Consider the following 16,052-nt stretch of genomic DNA (forward strand, 5'->3'; position numbering starts at 1 on the left):
CCTAGCGCTCCCAATTACATTCTATGGTCACAGGAATATAGTAAGGGCACTAAAGGAAAAATCCACCCAATAAACAACAACAAACTAACAAACACTATTAAAAAGAACAGGTATTGGTGATGTACCTTGCCTTTCTGGGTCCATTTTTGTTGTTTGGTGGTGTATCTTTCTCATTCCTGTGGATAACTGGGAGTTTGATGTTTCAGGATCTAAAACATCAGCGGTAAATGTCAGGTTTTGGTGTCAGTCCCTCAGAATCAAAGAGTGAGGGCTTCTTTCTAGAGCCGCCATTTTGCACCAAGAGACGCTCAACAATCATACAGGGAGAAATCCATCGTAGAAGAGGAGAGAGACCGATTTCTCCACCGACAGTAGCCTCAATAGACCAGAATGCAATGCAGCCACAGGACATATGTTTTGAGGGTGAAAGTCATTCTGGGAAATGTAGAGGAAGAGGAGGCAGGTTGAGGGAAAGTGGGGACACCAAAAAAGTAAATTGCAACACTTCATGGCAAAATAACTCCTGGAATGTATTGAACATCAAAGATTGATGATATTTAACAATGTGAGAGAATCTAAGGGTGGATTTTTCCTTTTAGGCCCTGACCTTTGACCTTCTTATTTTTGGTTGCTTGTAATTTTTAGTGATCTAGGAAGTAAAGCTTATTCTAGTGTTGCACTCATTCTAAGTAAACGGATAAGAGCATCAGCTGAAGGCCTAATATGTAAAATGTAAATATAACGTTTTTCAACCTTTCAGCTTTTGCGCTGAACTTGATGTGTTGGTTATTGCCCAGATAGACCGAGACAGTCCCTGATTATCGTGAAGTATCTGCATTCACACGCCATCTCGATAATTAACTCCATTGCCTGATTGCACTCCATTTGTTACATTCAGATGGAAAGCGCGGGGCGAGTGCAGACCAGTTGTGGGAGGTGTCAGATGGTCGCTGACACACACACTCCCACAGCCTTTCTCCTGCGCGACCCGGTGTGTGTTCAGGCCCGAGCGGAGCGGTGTGGAGGGGCCCATCTGCTCATGGGGGTCAATACCACTCACACACACACACGTTCAGACACACAGACCCATGGCGAGAGTGCCAATTAGCTAAATGAGACAGATTTTTTACTGTGTTGATTTGCATTTTTTATGGTGAGCACATGGTTTTGAGACTGAGCTCATATTCGCGGTAGGAAATGAGAAATGTTACTCACATAGAATTAAACGGAAGGAGAACTGATGTACTAAAATGGATGCACAAGCACACAAAGCATATATCATTTTGCTGATTTTCTGTTCTTCCGTTATTGTCAGTTATTTAATTACATTATGCTTATACATACTTGTATTTATGTAATATAGTGTAATTCTAATCCTTATTTAAGCAAGCAATCATGACTGCTAGTGACATCTGTATGTAAAAACTGCAGTAGGCCTAACAACTATCTTAATCCAAACATGTTAGTAATCCATACTCCTCCACTACAGTCTGCTTAACATGTTTAAATTGACAGCAGGATATGTTTACAGAACCCCACAATTATTATTTACTGTTTTTATGCTTATTTTATATTCTACATAGTTTATTGTGTTCCTGCTGAATCCTATTACTTTTGCTGCTGCAACCACCTAATTTCCCTGTGGGGATCGATCAAGTTTCATCTTATCTTACACTATTTGGTAGCACATGCAGAATGTAAAACAGGGTCTAGGCTACATGGGAAATACTGTCCCGTCTCCCCCTAATCGAGTAGAATGCAACCAATATTCTATTAAATGTGTGACATTTGGTCCGGTAGGTCCATTTCTAGCTCAGCTGATCCCGCAGCACGTCTCAGTCATCCCAGTCGCACACGTCGGCTTCAGTTTAGTCCGAATCGAACCGCTTCCTCCCGTCCCATTCACAGGCAAAATGGCCGATAAAAGCAAAGTGACTGTTTGGGAAATGGAGAGTCATTTGAGCGAGGGGGTCAGCGGCGGGGTCGGGGCTGTAAATTTCTCTCCCGGTGTGTCAGAGCGTCTGCAGCCTCCTGGCTCAGCAGAGTCCCAGCAGAGGCTGTGCAGCGCGGCGGACGGCTGGAAGGTGACGGAATGTAACCCCCCCCCCCCCCAACCCCTCCCACCCCTCCCCTTCCATTCTGCAACCCACCCCCCACCCCCGCTCTCCTCTCCTCACACACACCCATTATGAAACCCCAGCAGATGGCCAGGAGACAAAGGGGTGTAAGGGTGAGAGAACCCCCCCCCACACACACACTTCTCCCCAGTGCCCCCCCCCCCCCCCCCGCCCCCACGTCCAACTCTACAACAAGCACCCAGTCTATAGTCGTCATAGCTTTACAGCTGGCTGCTATCACACCCACTGAAACCTCTTTCTCAATGCCTTACCCCCCCCCCCCCGACACACACATACTTTCTTACTGCCCAAGCTTGCCACGTGCCTCTCAATTAAGTCAAATCGACAGCGCTTACTCTCACTGCCCCCCCCCCCCCACCACCACCACCACCACCACCCCTTGCTTATGCAGATGCGGCGATTCCCCCTCGATGCCTCGCTCCTGCGAAATGAGCTTCTTTAATGCGGACATTAGCCAAATGATTCCCAGTGTCCTTTATCAGTGGAGAGAGCTCCCATTTGGGGCCCCCTCGGCAGGTAATTCTCCTTTTGACAGTGCAATTGAACCGGCCCGGCGCTGAAGGGCTATTTGGCGAAGAGCCATTTAGTGTAAGTGCTCTCAAGGCCGGCGAATGACACTTGTAGAGACAATGTCACCCCCAGTGACACCATCAGTTGATTGTATATTGAACAGAAATGGAGGAGTGATGTACGCCCGGGGCCAAAAATGTGCAGCGTTATTGGCGGGGCGAAGTCCAAGGCGAGTGTCCTGGGGAAAGTTAATTCACTCGGGTGCCATGGAGGTCTCTATCAATACCAGGTGCCAAGGACACCGGGACAGGGACTTTTAGGCGATAAACTGGCTTATTTCACTAATGTGTGCTGCATGATCATTTTTTACAGGCTGCAGCAATGTAGTGGACACATTCTAGATCAGGATGTTTCCAAATGTCCCAAACATGCTATGTAGTCTATGTACTGGTCTATATTTGTGTCATATATTTAAGCACCGAATGTATATGAAAGTAACATACAGTTAAGGCTGAGTATTGCTTTGTGGTTGCAGCACAGTGCTTTATATATTAGATATTATCTTCACCGATTTTGGACTGGTTACTTGTGGCGAATATAATACACCTGTTGTTCCATTGTCTATCTCATAGCATCATCCACCATCCGGCATGTCCTCATTCTCCCCATCCACTATACCCCACCCCCCACCCCCCTTTCATCTGTGTGGTTTTTCCATTCTGGGCAGCATCTGCAGCGCGCGCCCCGGCCGCTCCCCCGAGACCCTGGCATCCACCGGAGCAGAGGCCAGTGACACGTTTGATTGATGACCCCCAAAATGGAAAGGAGAGAGATGGACAGATTCCTTTTATCAGGATTGAGGCCTGACTAGATTAAAATGTAGTTGTACAACCCCCCCTGTTTGCATCCCTGTTGCCCCCCCCCCCTTCAGCATCCCCCTCCACTCCCTGTCACTCAGCTCAGCTGATGGCTGGGACTTTTTACCCCTCATCTCCTCCGCTGACCTCCCATCCCACCTCCTCACTCGAGGGGCCGCGGTGCGGACGTTAACCAGTCACCTCCAAATTGACTTTGAGGTTTTGTCATTTGCTGCTGTAGAGCGGCGCGCGAGACAAATCTCAGCGGGCCCGCTCGTAACCGTTCACGCAAAGCTGGCCAGCGAAAAAAAAAAAAAAAAATGTACAAAATGTGTTGAAACATAAATCACGAGTCTCGCTCCCCACAACTAACCACAATTAACCCTGAAAAAACATGCAGATTGAAGAGGGGGGGAAATTCTCCTTCTTCTCACTCCCTAACTGCTGATTAAAAGAAAAGAGACAATCACTCTCATTCACTGGCTTGCAGCTGCCTCATTGTGGGATGGCGGAGTGAGAGGGGTTTCGTGGAGGTGCTGAAAAGACGCTTCAGTGAAAAGGACCTGCGTTTGTTTTTCAGATGGTTCTCTAATGACTGGATGTGATTAGCACAAATTATCTCACTTATCACAGCTAAACAGGCCTGGATAGACCGTCTCTGGATGCATTCTCTCCAGCTCCACTATGCATTTAATCATATACTGAGTCTGTATTACTGATGCACATTACTGTAGTTGATACAGACTGCCAAGACCAAATTTCTCAAGCAGCCAATTTTGATTCACGGCTGTGTATTCTGCTACTGTAATATTGCTTTGTGACATTATAGCAGACATTATTAGAAACATTGCAGTTTCAAACCAGTCCAAGTTTCCACTGTGATGCAGCGATGGTAATAACACACTGTGGCACTACGCTGTCAGAAAATGCTTTATTGCTTTTTTCAAGTTTGTCTGACTCACGCTGGATGATATCATACGGATCCTCTGGGAAAACTGTCTCATTACTCATCGATGACATCATTGCAGTGTAAATATAAAGAGTTTCATTCCTAAATCCACCTTTAGAAAAATGTGACACTAGAAAAACTCACTCTAGATTAGTATGGAGCTTATTAGCCATATTGAGCTTGTTACAAAGTAGTATCATCTGTGCTTTTTTAATATTGAGATATAAATGAGATATAAATAATTCTATCTACTACTACTATCATTACTAATACTATTACTACTGCTACTACTACTACTATTAATACTACTACTGCTAATACCGCTACTATTACTACTACTACTGCTAGTACTACTACTGCTACTATTATTACTACTACTACTACTACTACTAGTACTACTACTACTACTACTACTGTTACTATTACTACTGCTACTACTATTACGACTACTATTACTACTGCTAGTACTACTGCTACTATTACTACTACTACTACTGCAACTACTACTACTATGAATAACAATATGAGTCAATATGAGCTATGGGCCCAGTTGGGGGTTGAAGGATTTCTCCCAACACATTCATTGAGGCTAACACCGAGCGAACTCGACCTACTCTGAAAGCATTTTGGAGTGCTATTTCCATCTCTTAGCTGCTTTCAAAGCGGACCAGACAAAAGGGGATTTCTCGTCTGTAAACATGCCACAGTATGAGGCGCTGGTGGAAAATCCCCCGTCAACATCTGTCTGTGAGATTATATGTTTTTTGTTTTTTTTTTTATGATCCGGTCAAACTGAACTGTACATCGCGGAGCCATCTGCGCGTGTGTGAGCCGTCCAAGCTGCGTTGAAGCTGCCGACCAACCGCAATCTGACCCCCGTGACCCCGCCGGCACCCAGGGGTCAGCCTGTCACAGCCGACGGGCCGGAAGTCACCGTGGGGGCCATTGTTTCTGGATGAGGGTTATATGGAGGAGGGAGGAGGGAGGAAAGAGGAAGGGGGGGGGGGGGTCTTAAGAGAGGCATAAAACTGCCAGAGACATACAAGTGAAAAATAGCAATGTTAAACCGGCGTGGCAATCTCACAGAAATGTAAGGAATGTAACAGTTAAATAAAGTGCCATATGATTAAATTATGCAAAAAATACAGATAACTGTGACAAATCTCCTAAAATGTCTTCATTTGCATTCACTGATGCGTCTTAATTGGAGTTTCTGTGTTTTATGCGTGCACTGACCTGTCACTTTATCATGTGTCATGTATCATTAACAGAGATTCGGCTGTTTCAGGAATACAGATATCTGCATACGCTTTTCTGCATTTCTGTATTCAGCTGTTACAGGAGCTGGGATACCTGTACGCAGATATATCTGTATTCCTGAAACAGCTGATTCAGTGTAAGCGATACATGATAGGTGATATAGTGAAGGTAACTGTGAGGCAGTTGGTGTATGCACAAAACACAAAAACGCAATTAAAACACATCGATGAGTGCAAATGGAGACATTTTAGATACGTCCCGTATATAAAACGTACAGTTATGTGTATTTTTAATCACACGTTACATTCTGTATATGCTGGCTGTATGTTAACCTACATTGGCTGCAAACGCGCGCAATGAAATCCATCGTCCCATCTGCATAACAAGGCCGCGGCTACCGCAGTTTAACATCGCATTGCATTTCAATAATGAGGCAGATCTGTGGACGGTTGATGATGAAATATTAGAGGTGTGGTGGAGGTGTGGGGGGGGTGGAGGAGGAGGAGGAGGAGGAGGGTGGTGGCGGGGGGTCCAAGCTGATGCGGGGCAAGCATAAATTGTGTTAGCTACTCCATTGGAAGACAATGGAGGACAAGATGTTGTGTGTAGTGTCACCCACGTGCTTCTGCCACCGCTATTGTCTGCTCCCCCCCTTTCCCGAGGAGAGGAGAGATGAAGGGGTAAAAGGAGGAGGGGGGTGGGGGTGGGGGTGGAGGGAGAGGAGGGGGGTAGTTGACTGGGTTTGCTGTGCGTGTGTGTGTGTGTGTGTGTGTGTGTGCGGGGATGCACAGACGGCTTGTGGTAATTTGATGTGTGTCCCCGGGGATGTTTGATGGATTAATGCTAAGCAGCTCCCTCTTCCAAAGCACCACCTGATCTTTGGGGCTCGTGCCCCACATATAAAAGGCTGCAGTAGTGCTGAGCTCAGCTAGTCCAGACATCTCTCTCTCTCTCCTCTCTCTCTCTCTCTCTCTCTTCTCTCTCTCTCTCTGCCTCTGTCTCTCCCTCGCCACTTTCTTTCTTCCTCTCCATCCTCCCTGTCCTCTCCTTTCTCTCTCTCTCTCTCTCTCTCTCTCTCTCTCTCCCTCTGCTGCTTTCACTACATTTTCTCTTTCTCTTCCCCTCTGGCATCGAGTCCTAACCGGGGGGGCAGATTTGTTTTTTTGTTTTTTTTTCCATTTCAATCCTCCATTTTGGTTTCTTTGGCCTTTTTCAAAAGGCCGTCTTGAAGCAGAGTGTATTTCTTTTTTTTTCTTGTCCTTTTTTTTTTTTTTTTTTTTGGTCTTTCCTAATTTTCTATGAGGCGTTAGCGTCAGTTTGCATCAGGGAAAATGCCACGCTCCTTTTTGGTGAAGCAGCTGAAGGTTCATGATTTCTCCTCTTCCAACTACTACCAGCAGCAGCAGCAGCAGCAGCAGCAGCAGCAGCACTGGGACGAGTCTTACACTGTGACACATGCCATCACAGAGTCAGCCACCAACTTGGCGGTCCGTTTGACTGAAAATGGTGAGTTACCATCAATCCAAACTGTGTTTTACTGCTTCTATAGCCATTGTTCTGTGCATGTTGCAGTGTTTATTGTGATCAAACACGGAACTATTTTGTCCAAATTTGAGTGTTTTTGCGAGAGGCGGTGGATAGTTTTTGTCCTCTCGGAAATAGGAGAAAAAGATCCAAAAACAACAGACGTGGATTCATGCATGCGGAGGGTTATGTTGCTGTCTTTGCCACCTAATCCCACCCCCCCCTCCTCCTGCAAACCCCCAAACCCCCCACAGCCAGGGGTAGCCCCCCCCCCTCCCTCTCCCTCTCCCTCTTTCCTCCCTCCTCCCCATGCCTCAGGACTTTTGTTTTCTAACTCGGCGGATGCTAAATAGTATTCAGGTCACGCCGGCCCAATCAGCTTAATACCCGACCAGATCACACAGCGGCCTTTGGCTTTAATACTATTGTGTACATGCATGCATGATGTGTACATGTGTGCAGGCATTATAGGGTTATAGGAGCACAGTCCGATCGAAAGCCTTTGTGAGGTCCAACTGCAAAAAAAAAAAAAAAAAAAAAGGAGAAAGCAGATAGCCACATGGGGCCGGCTTGTCCTTAGATGGTGCAGTTGCCCTTGAGTGTCTCCTGTTATCATCCACCCCCCCCCACCCCCCCCACCCCCTTCCCCCTCTCTCCATCTCTCCATCTCTCCCTCGCTCTCCTCCATCTGATCCTACAGGATGTTAGATAGCCACAGGGGGTAGGATTGCAGCAACACAATCCATATGTGGAGCGGCGAGAGGTGATGGAGCAGGGTTTTTAGAGAATGGGTATTGACTGGCCAAGAGAGAGTGCTGCAGGTAATTCAATAAAGTGCAACATGAGCAGTGCGTTCGCAGACAGTAGATTCTCATCCGCGGGACGTGTCTTCCAGAGACGGGGGGAGGCTGGGGACGCGTGCGCAAAAAGCCTTCTGTATGAACAGTATGTTTGGGTTCTTTTTTTTTTTTTTTTTTTTTCTCCTTCCTTGAGAAACATCCAAAGAAATGTGTGCTTTGAGCGGAGCAGAGCGGAACCCCCCCCCCCCCCACCTCCCAACCCCCATCCCACCACCACCGCCAGCATCACAGATCTCGTGTTCGAGTTGGATCATTTGTCCCCCAGATTTAGGATGCCAGCTGTCTGCTTCCCTTTGTGTTGCGGGGAGGGGGCTCAATATACCATGCACTGCTGTCAAGATCAGACTCTAACCCCCCCCGCCCCAATCCCACACCGTCCCCCTTTACCCCCCCCCCCCCCCTTTCTCCATCGCCAAATCACACCCCCCACCTGTCACTCAATCTCCCCATTACCATACTCATGAACACTCTCAAAAACGCCACAGATGGGGAATGATCTGATTAAAATGATTTAGTGATTGAGGGGATTTCACTGCTGAGACTCCCTGTTTTGCTTGCACACACCCCCCTCCTCCACCCTCAGCCACCCACCCATCCACCTCCCCTCTCCAGCCCCCCCCCTCCACTTCCATCACAGATTTAGATGCGTTGCTTGCCAGTGGAGGCGGCGACAGGTGGATCGATCGGGAGCTCAACTATTGCAGTGTGACTGTTTTGTCAATGTCAGCGCGTATGACTTGTATTCATCTGCGATGGCCTTCCAGTTTTTTTTTTTTTTTTTTACGATAGCACTTGTTGGAGCCATTTGAGGTATTGATCGGTGCCAAAGACTCATTAATATTTCATTCACAAAGCTTGCTGAACCTGGCACTTACAAATGGCTTCCTGTATACGGTTTCTTATTGATTAAAGGTTTGCGGAAGAAGACCATTTTTTTTTTATCAGTGGTGTTCTTTACACATCAGGAGACTAAAAAAGACATATAGAGATCATGAAGACATGAGATATACATTCAGATGTTTCGCAGCTACAGTGAAAAAATCCTGCAAAAGAGTGTGTGTACAAAAGATCCCATCGCTTCCCATATTAAATGTCTCTGTCCCCTCCCAGGCTACATCCAGGATTACATCATCCCCTCGGTGTTGCAGAGCACAAAGGAGCCAGGCTCCAAGCAGAGGCAGACCGGGCTCTCCGCGGGGCCCCTGTACTCCCCTGGGAGCATCGGGGGCAGCGGGGGCGAGGAGTTCTCCGACCACGACATGGAGCATCCGGACAGCCCCGTGTCCAGCGCCACGGCCGAGTCGGACCCGCCGAGCCCCGAGTCCGAGGGCGGCGCCGTCGACGCCTTCCTGGTGTCCGACGGACGCTCCCGCCGGAGGGCCGACCAGAGGTGTCCCCGCAAGGGAGGCGGCCGATCGGACGGCAGCGAGGGAGCCGGCTCGGCGGACCGCGGCCCCGCCAAAGGGAAGTCCAAGGGGCGCCACGCGTGCGGCGAGTGCGGCAAGTGTTACGCCACGTCCTCCAATCTGAGCAGACACAAGCAGACGCACCGGAGCCTGGACAGCCAGCAGGCCAGGAAGTGTCCCACCTGCCACAAGGTGTACGTGTCCATGCCGGCGCTGGCCATGCACATGCTGACCCACGACCTGAGGCACGAGTGCGAGGTGTGCGGCAAGGCCTTCAGTCGACCCTGGCTGCTGCAGGGCCACATGAGGTCCCACACCGGAGAGAAGCCCTTCGCCTGCGCCCACTGCGGCAAGGCCTTCGCCGACCGCTCCAACCTGCGAGCCCACATGCAGACGCACTCGGCCTTCAAGCACTACGCCTGCAAGCGCTGCCACAAAAGCTTCGCGCTGAAGTCCTACCTGAACAAGCACTACGAGTCGGCCTGCTTCAAGGGACAAGGAGAGGACGACTGCAGCTCTGAGGACTAACCGGGAGATACAATATCTTTTTCATTTATTTTCTATTTACACACTTTTTCCAAGTTCGTATGAGTGAGGCGGCCATGTTGGAGAAAGGCTCGTCGGTTCTCAGACCGGTTCTCGCTCACTGGTTCTCACGTGCATGCATCTTCCTATTCCTGCCTTTTGATAGAAGCAATAACCTCACTTAAAATGATTGAATAGGGAATTAAGTATGAATATAAATTCATAAAAATGTCAGTATTGATCACAAATGTAAATATTTTCTATTGTTTTGTATGAATTGAATTGCAATAATTTACATTTCAGTATTATTTTATATGCCAACTAGCTCTTAATTTACCTCAAACGCTTCCTAATTCACAAAATAATGTATTTGTGTATTTATTAATTTATTTAACTATTTATTTATCAATTTAGAAGATTATTTATTTATTTGTTGATGCATTTGTGAATTGAACATGTATTTATTAGAGCCATACATTGAATTTGTCGAAAACAAAAGCCAAAATATATTTCTGAGACAAAGTTTTCCTGTATCTGATCAATTTGGTAATGATAATGAAAATGCTGAAAATGAGAAAGTAGTGAAATGCCCCTTTTGCCCTTGCTTATAAATCTATGCACAAGATGAAACACTCCTTATATTTGAACATCTAGAATTGACCTACCTGACCAGTAAAAAACAGATACAATTAATTGACTATTTAGCACATACGCAAAATGTAATGCTCCATTAATTACTATTAAAGGATATTTTTCACTTAATTGTCTCTGCTCATTTCTAGCTCCTTGCCGCTACAAAGTAATCTATCATCAAAGTAAATATAAGCTGTAGCAGTCTTATGACAGAGGGAAGATTATGAAGGATGAGCTGTTTTATTGGGAAAAGGTGTGGGTTCGATTCCTGATCCCCCCCCCCCCCCCCCCCCCCCGCCACCCGCCACCCTGAAAAGGAATAAGCGGTAAAGACGGAAAATGTTTGAATGCTTCTAACACTGCAGTGCCACTCCTGACCAGCAGAGGGGGCGACCGTGTAAACACTAACCCCCCAGTCTCTGGAGGTCGGGAATACACACACACAGAGTATTAATGTGTCAGTCAAAATCATCATATACAAAATGGTGGAAATCCACTGCAGGGTGTGTCAGCAGTGCCCAGTATCATGTCCTCTTCCCACCCAGCCATGTGTGGATCAGAGGTTCGTCTTGGCACAACGCTGCAGCCTGACCACAGGATGTCCACCGGGTCGGGTGTCATGAGAACCAGGCTGCTAGTCCAGACCAGACGGGGCTGAGCCCTCGGTGGCCCCCGGCCACCAAAGCCTCATGGGAAATGCAACTATGTGTCTCAGCGGAGCGGAGACTGGAGATGACTATTTTCGGACACAATGGCGTCCGTTCAAAACACATATACGCGCGCACACATGCACACACATCTATAGGGGAGAACGGGGGAAGTTGAACCAGTGGGTTAAGATGAGCTACCCCTTGTATCTAGGCAACCATACGCAAAACGAGTCATGTAATCACATATTTAGGAAGAGTAATTCATTTCCCTGAATCCTCAGCACATGGAGAAAGTTGTAAGCGAGCCACGTCTAAAACTTTTGCTGTCACATGATTTCATCATGATAAAGACGTCATGATTCTTGTATATATTGTAGATGGAAGAAGATACATTTGAGGCTTTACTATTAGTTTAAGAATCAGAATCAGAAGTTTATTCGCCAAGTACAATGTACAAGGAATTTCTCTTGGTGCAGGTGTCAACATAAAATCTAGTAAGAGTACGAAAAAAGAGAAAAATAAGAAAAAATGTAGGCAATATTAAAATCTAAAAAATATATACAACACAAATAAAAATAAAGATATGTGCAATGAGTCATATACAGATATGTGCAATGGATGTTAAGTACAGTTACATTAGAGGATGAGTGATATGTACAGTTAAAGTGCAAGTGTACAAGCTGTTCAGGTGAAGGCTGAATAAGGTACAATATGAGGTCATACATTTGGCATAACTGTATTCCGGATTAGCTGTGTGTGTGTGTGTGTGTGTGTGTGTGTGTGTGTTGTTGGGTAAAATGTGCCACTAGCTCTAGGGCAATTTGCCCCAAAAGATAAACTTTTTTTTTTAATGTGTTGTACTTCTAAAACTGTACTAGCTACAGAAAATGTTGCAATTTCCATGCATGCCCAATAACCTTAAGTATATATCATTATTGTTTGAAATAAATATACACTGAACAAAAATATAAGCACAACATGCAACAATTTTCAAGATTTTACTTGGTTACAGTTCATATAAGAAAATCATTGGAGAGAAATTTGAGAGAAAGGTTCACTAACAGGGATTGAAACAAAGATTTGACAGAAATAACCTTTTCATGGACAGTGAATGGGATATTTTAACTCATGAAACATGGGACCAAAACTTTACATGTTGCATTCATATTTTTGTTCAGTATACATTTATTTTGCGGTAGTAGCACAAAATGTAAAAGGTGGCGCTTTTTTTACCCCTTTCTCCCCTACTGCCCAGTCTTTCGAAAAAAAAGGATATAGCCATAAAAACAAGCAATCATACCCTACTGTACATGCCGGCGAACATAAAACTTCCACAATGAACAAAGGAGTACAGCATCACTCCAGGTCAACACTACTTGCCAATCAACGCTGAGGATATGACCGCCGTGTCCAGCGCAGGCAGAGTGACCTCAGGGCCAAAACGGATGGGTCTTTTTATAGTCTCCTTTATCAAACCTCAGGCTGTCGCATCATGTAAGACGAGGTTTTACAGCCAACTTGTAGTTTTCTCCGGTGCGATAAACTTTGTTGACCTGTGAGAGGGCTCGGCTCTGCGGTCCCAGGCGACTTCGGAGGAAGCCGCCCGACGAGGGCCAGAGGAACTTCCGAGCTCAGCCCGGTGGACATTAAAGGCTGCGGTGGGCTTCTCCAAAAGAATCATCGCGTGTGAGTCGGCTTCCTGTGCCGCGGGGCTCGGCCTGATGTTCTGGCCGCGCGGGGGCCTTCGGGGGGGCCCCGGGGGAGATGATGACACACTAGTTTCGTCGGCCCCGGGATCGAGAGACACCTGCTTCTTTTAGATACCGCTCTCATAAAACAGCCTCGAGGTGTTTATTTTAGCTCTGATGTTGCCTTTTGCGGCCGTAAGTGTAAGACAAGAAAAATGTTCGCCTATAAAACTGGAATTTTCACATTTGGAACCTGGGACCTATCTTTCCCAGTGATGTCATTTCATAACAAAGGAGAATGCGGTGTGTTAAACCGGAGGTTTTTGTTGAGACGACTTTCGTATCGTCTTCAAACGAGAGGTGAAGCGACTCGACAATGTGGCTGAGGCCATTTGTTGAACTTTTGCTGACACACCGTCCCACCTGCCTCGGTTGCTCAAACTGTCAAGAGCCGTGTAAGACGATCGGTGTCTTCAGGAGGGAAAGCAGGGGGGGAAAGGGGGGAGGGAGAGGGGGAGGGAGAGCGGTAGGATGGGAGGCCGAGTCTTATCTTGGGGTCACACTGGGGGGTCAAATGAAAGATAATACTGTTGCTACTGTACTAGGGGCTACCTTGGCGTTTGGCTCTGCATGAAACACACCAACTCATTTACCCTGAGAGTTTTGGCGTGATGCATGAATATACCGTTTAGCCATCTTTTGGGTTAACTGAGGGTCAAAATACATGAACTGACACTGTCGTCTGTTCATCTCCATCGAGAACAATCAGGTCCGATAAGCATTTTGTATAAAGACAATGAAATGTGTCATCATTATGTCCTTCGCTAGGGTCACAAAAGACTTTGGAAAATGTAGTGTCAGGTGAGGAAGATGGATTTTTTTTTTTATCTGTCTACAGTTTGCCCGCTGCTAATCTTGAATATTGAAAAGTGTTGAGTAAGTATTTTGTCAAAATTTAAAGTAACAATCCGAGACATTTTCAAAGAGGGACCCCCTCATAGCTGTGGAAAAGCTTTCATGAACTGCTGAGTCACTATTGTACAGTATGAATCAGCGATAGACAGTAGCAAAACTGACACTTATTTATATGAAAATGTTGCGGAATGTTACTTTAAAAGCAGCGTTGATATGAAACCGTGGCCGCGCGAACTCTGCGCTCTTCAGATTGTGGCTTCGACCTTTGCCGCATGCCATCCCCACCCCCTCACTCTCGTGTCACTCCTGTCACTCTCCACTATGCAGCATCTAATAAAGCAGAAAGGCAGAAATATCATTAAAAAAAAAAAAAGCCATTCGCAGCAGGCTGCAGCTGGCTGTTAGGAGGAGGCCTGTTTCTCCCCGGCGCAGCTGTTTCTGATGAGCTCAGTGAGTCAAGTTATCTGACCACAGTCTCTCCCGGCAGCTCCCCCTCACAGGAGATAACACAGCATTAACGCTGACCGGCCAGACGCTCATCGCCTCGCCACTCAATACTGGAGTGGGGTATGGCGGTGGAGAGGGGTAGGAGGGGGGGGGTTATTGCCTGATGTCAGAAAAATTGCCGGATTACATCAAATCCTTCTCACTTTCACCGTCTGTGTTTGGTCTGGATTCGGATTCCATTCCGATCTGCTGTTTCTTTGTGACTCTAATATATCAGTTTGCCGATATTGGTCTTTTATTAAAAATCAGATATCAGCCAGTCAGTGTCAGCCACCTCTGATATGGCGGAGGTTCCGCCCTTTTTGCATGAACCGGCTTCAGGAGTGACAGGCTGTAAAACCTACAATGAAACCTGCCTCACTCTGCTGACCTGGGGCTGCTGACCCACCTAAAAGAATTTCATTAGCATGGCTTTCAGTGGAGAGTTTTAGTGTCCCGTGACGGTCTAAATGCTGTTTCAGAGACTTTTCCACCCTGACAAAAATGCAATTTTGTGCAATTTTTGGCACAAAAACGGGCAAATTTAAAGATAACGAATATCGGCACACCCTATTATCTGTTGTCTCTTGAAAAAACCTTATTTATCAAACCTTAACATGTAGTACCAAATTCTCACTGAGTACCATTCTCACATCTTCCTTAACACACGTCCCACCCACCACACACTTCATTAGTTCTTTAATCACCTCAACAGGCTTTTAATGGCATTCCTTTAAGTTGGTGCAGGGTGTGTGTGTGTGTGTGTGTGTTGGGGGGGGGGGGGGGGGGGGGCGGGCAAAGTATTTACGGTTCCAAACTGTGAAGCAGTGGTGGTGCTGGGGGGAGAGAAAGTGCAGCGGGGTCGTGTTGCTGGCCGGCTGAGCGTGGTAAAACACCATGGTGTCCTGCTTTATGAGTGGAACCAGGTTCTGCACAGGTCGCCATTGTTGGTGCAGCTGAGCCCGGGGGGGTGGAGGGGGGGGGCAGGGGCCATCGATGCCCCGGTTTGATGTGTCGAGGGGTTGTGTTTGTGAAAACAGGCCCTTTGATGACACTCTCTCTCTCTTTCTCTCTCTCGCTCTCCTTCCACCAGTCCCTCCCTCCCTCCAGCAGGACCAGTCAATCTGGAAGCCATTTGCTTGGTTTCCACAGAGAAAGTTCAGGCTTGATCACCTCCAGCATCTGCTGAGTGTTTATTTACCCACAGCACTTAACCCATTAGACAAACTGAGGCAGGGCTCACTGTAGAGCCACCGCTCACGTTGGCCCTCTGACAGGAGCCGGCGCTGGGTCCACTGTGCTTTCGTAATTAGCATGTATCTTGTACTTCTTCTGTGAGATGCTGAAGGCATATTGCTTTACTCAATAGTTGTCAAAGTTAAGTTGTTTGGCCTATACCCAAAACTGATTTTGAAGGGAAGTGCAAAATTTGAAAGGACATCCCAAAGCACTGACCTACACTAGATGTCTGTAAGGTATTTTATAAAGGGGCGTCAATCCCCTAAACCCCTAAGGCTCGGCAAAGACATGGCATCTAATGTCATTTGCCACCAAAACTTAGTAGGCTACTTCACTTATTTGGATTGCATGTCTACTCTGCGGACAAAGTGGAGCAATGACTGATGACTGATAAGATATTATTATTTGGTCA

General features: G+C 46.7%; 1 protein-coding gene across 1 annotated transcript; it reads left to right on the top strand.

Annotated features, from left to right (window-relative positions):
• Positions 1 to 7,045: 7,045 nt before the first annotated feature.
• On the top strand, positions 7,046 to 10,032 carry LOC139914486 (transcriptional repressor scratch 1-like). The gene is made up of 2 exons (XM_071902813.2): positions 7,046 to 7,220; positions 9,209 to 10,032. Exons 1-2 carry the CDS (start codon positions 7,046 to 7,048, stop codon positions 10,030 to 10,032), a joined length of 999 nt encoding a protein of 332 aa, XP_071758914.2.
• Positions 10,033 to 16,052: the final 6,020 nt, after the last annotated feature.

This window comes from Centroberyx gerrardi, chromosome 5 (genome assembly GCF_048128805.1).
Source record: "Centroberyx gerrardi isolate f3 chromosome 5, fCenGer3.hap1.cur.20231027, whole genome shotgun sequence".
Classification (NCBI taxonomy): domain Eukaryota; kingdom Metazoa; phylum Chordata; class Actinopteri; order Beryciformes; family Berycidae; genus Centroberyx; species Centroberyx gerrardi.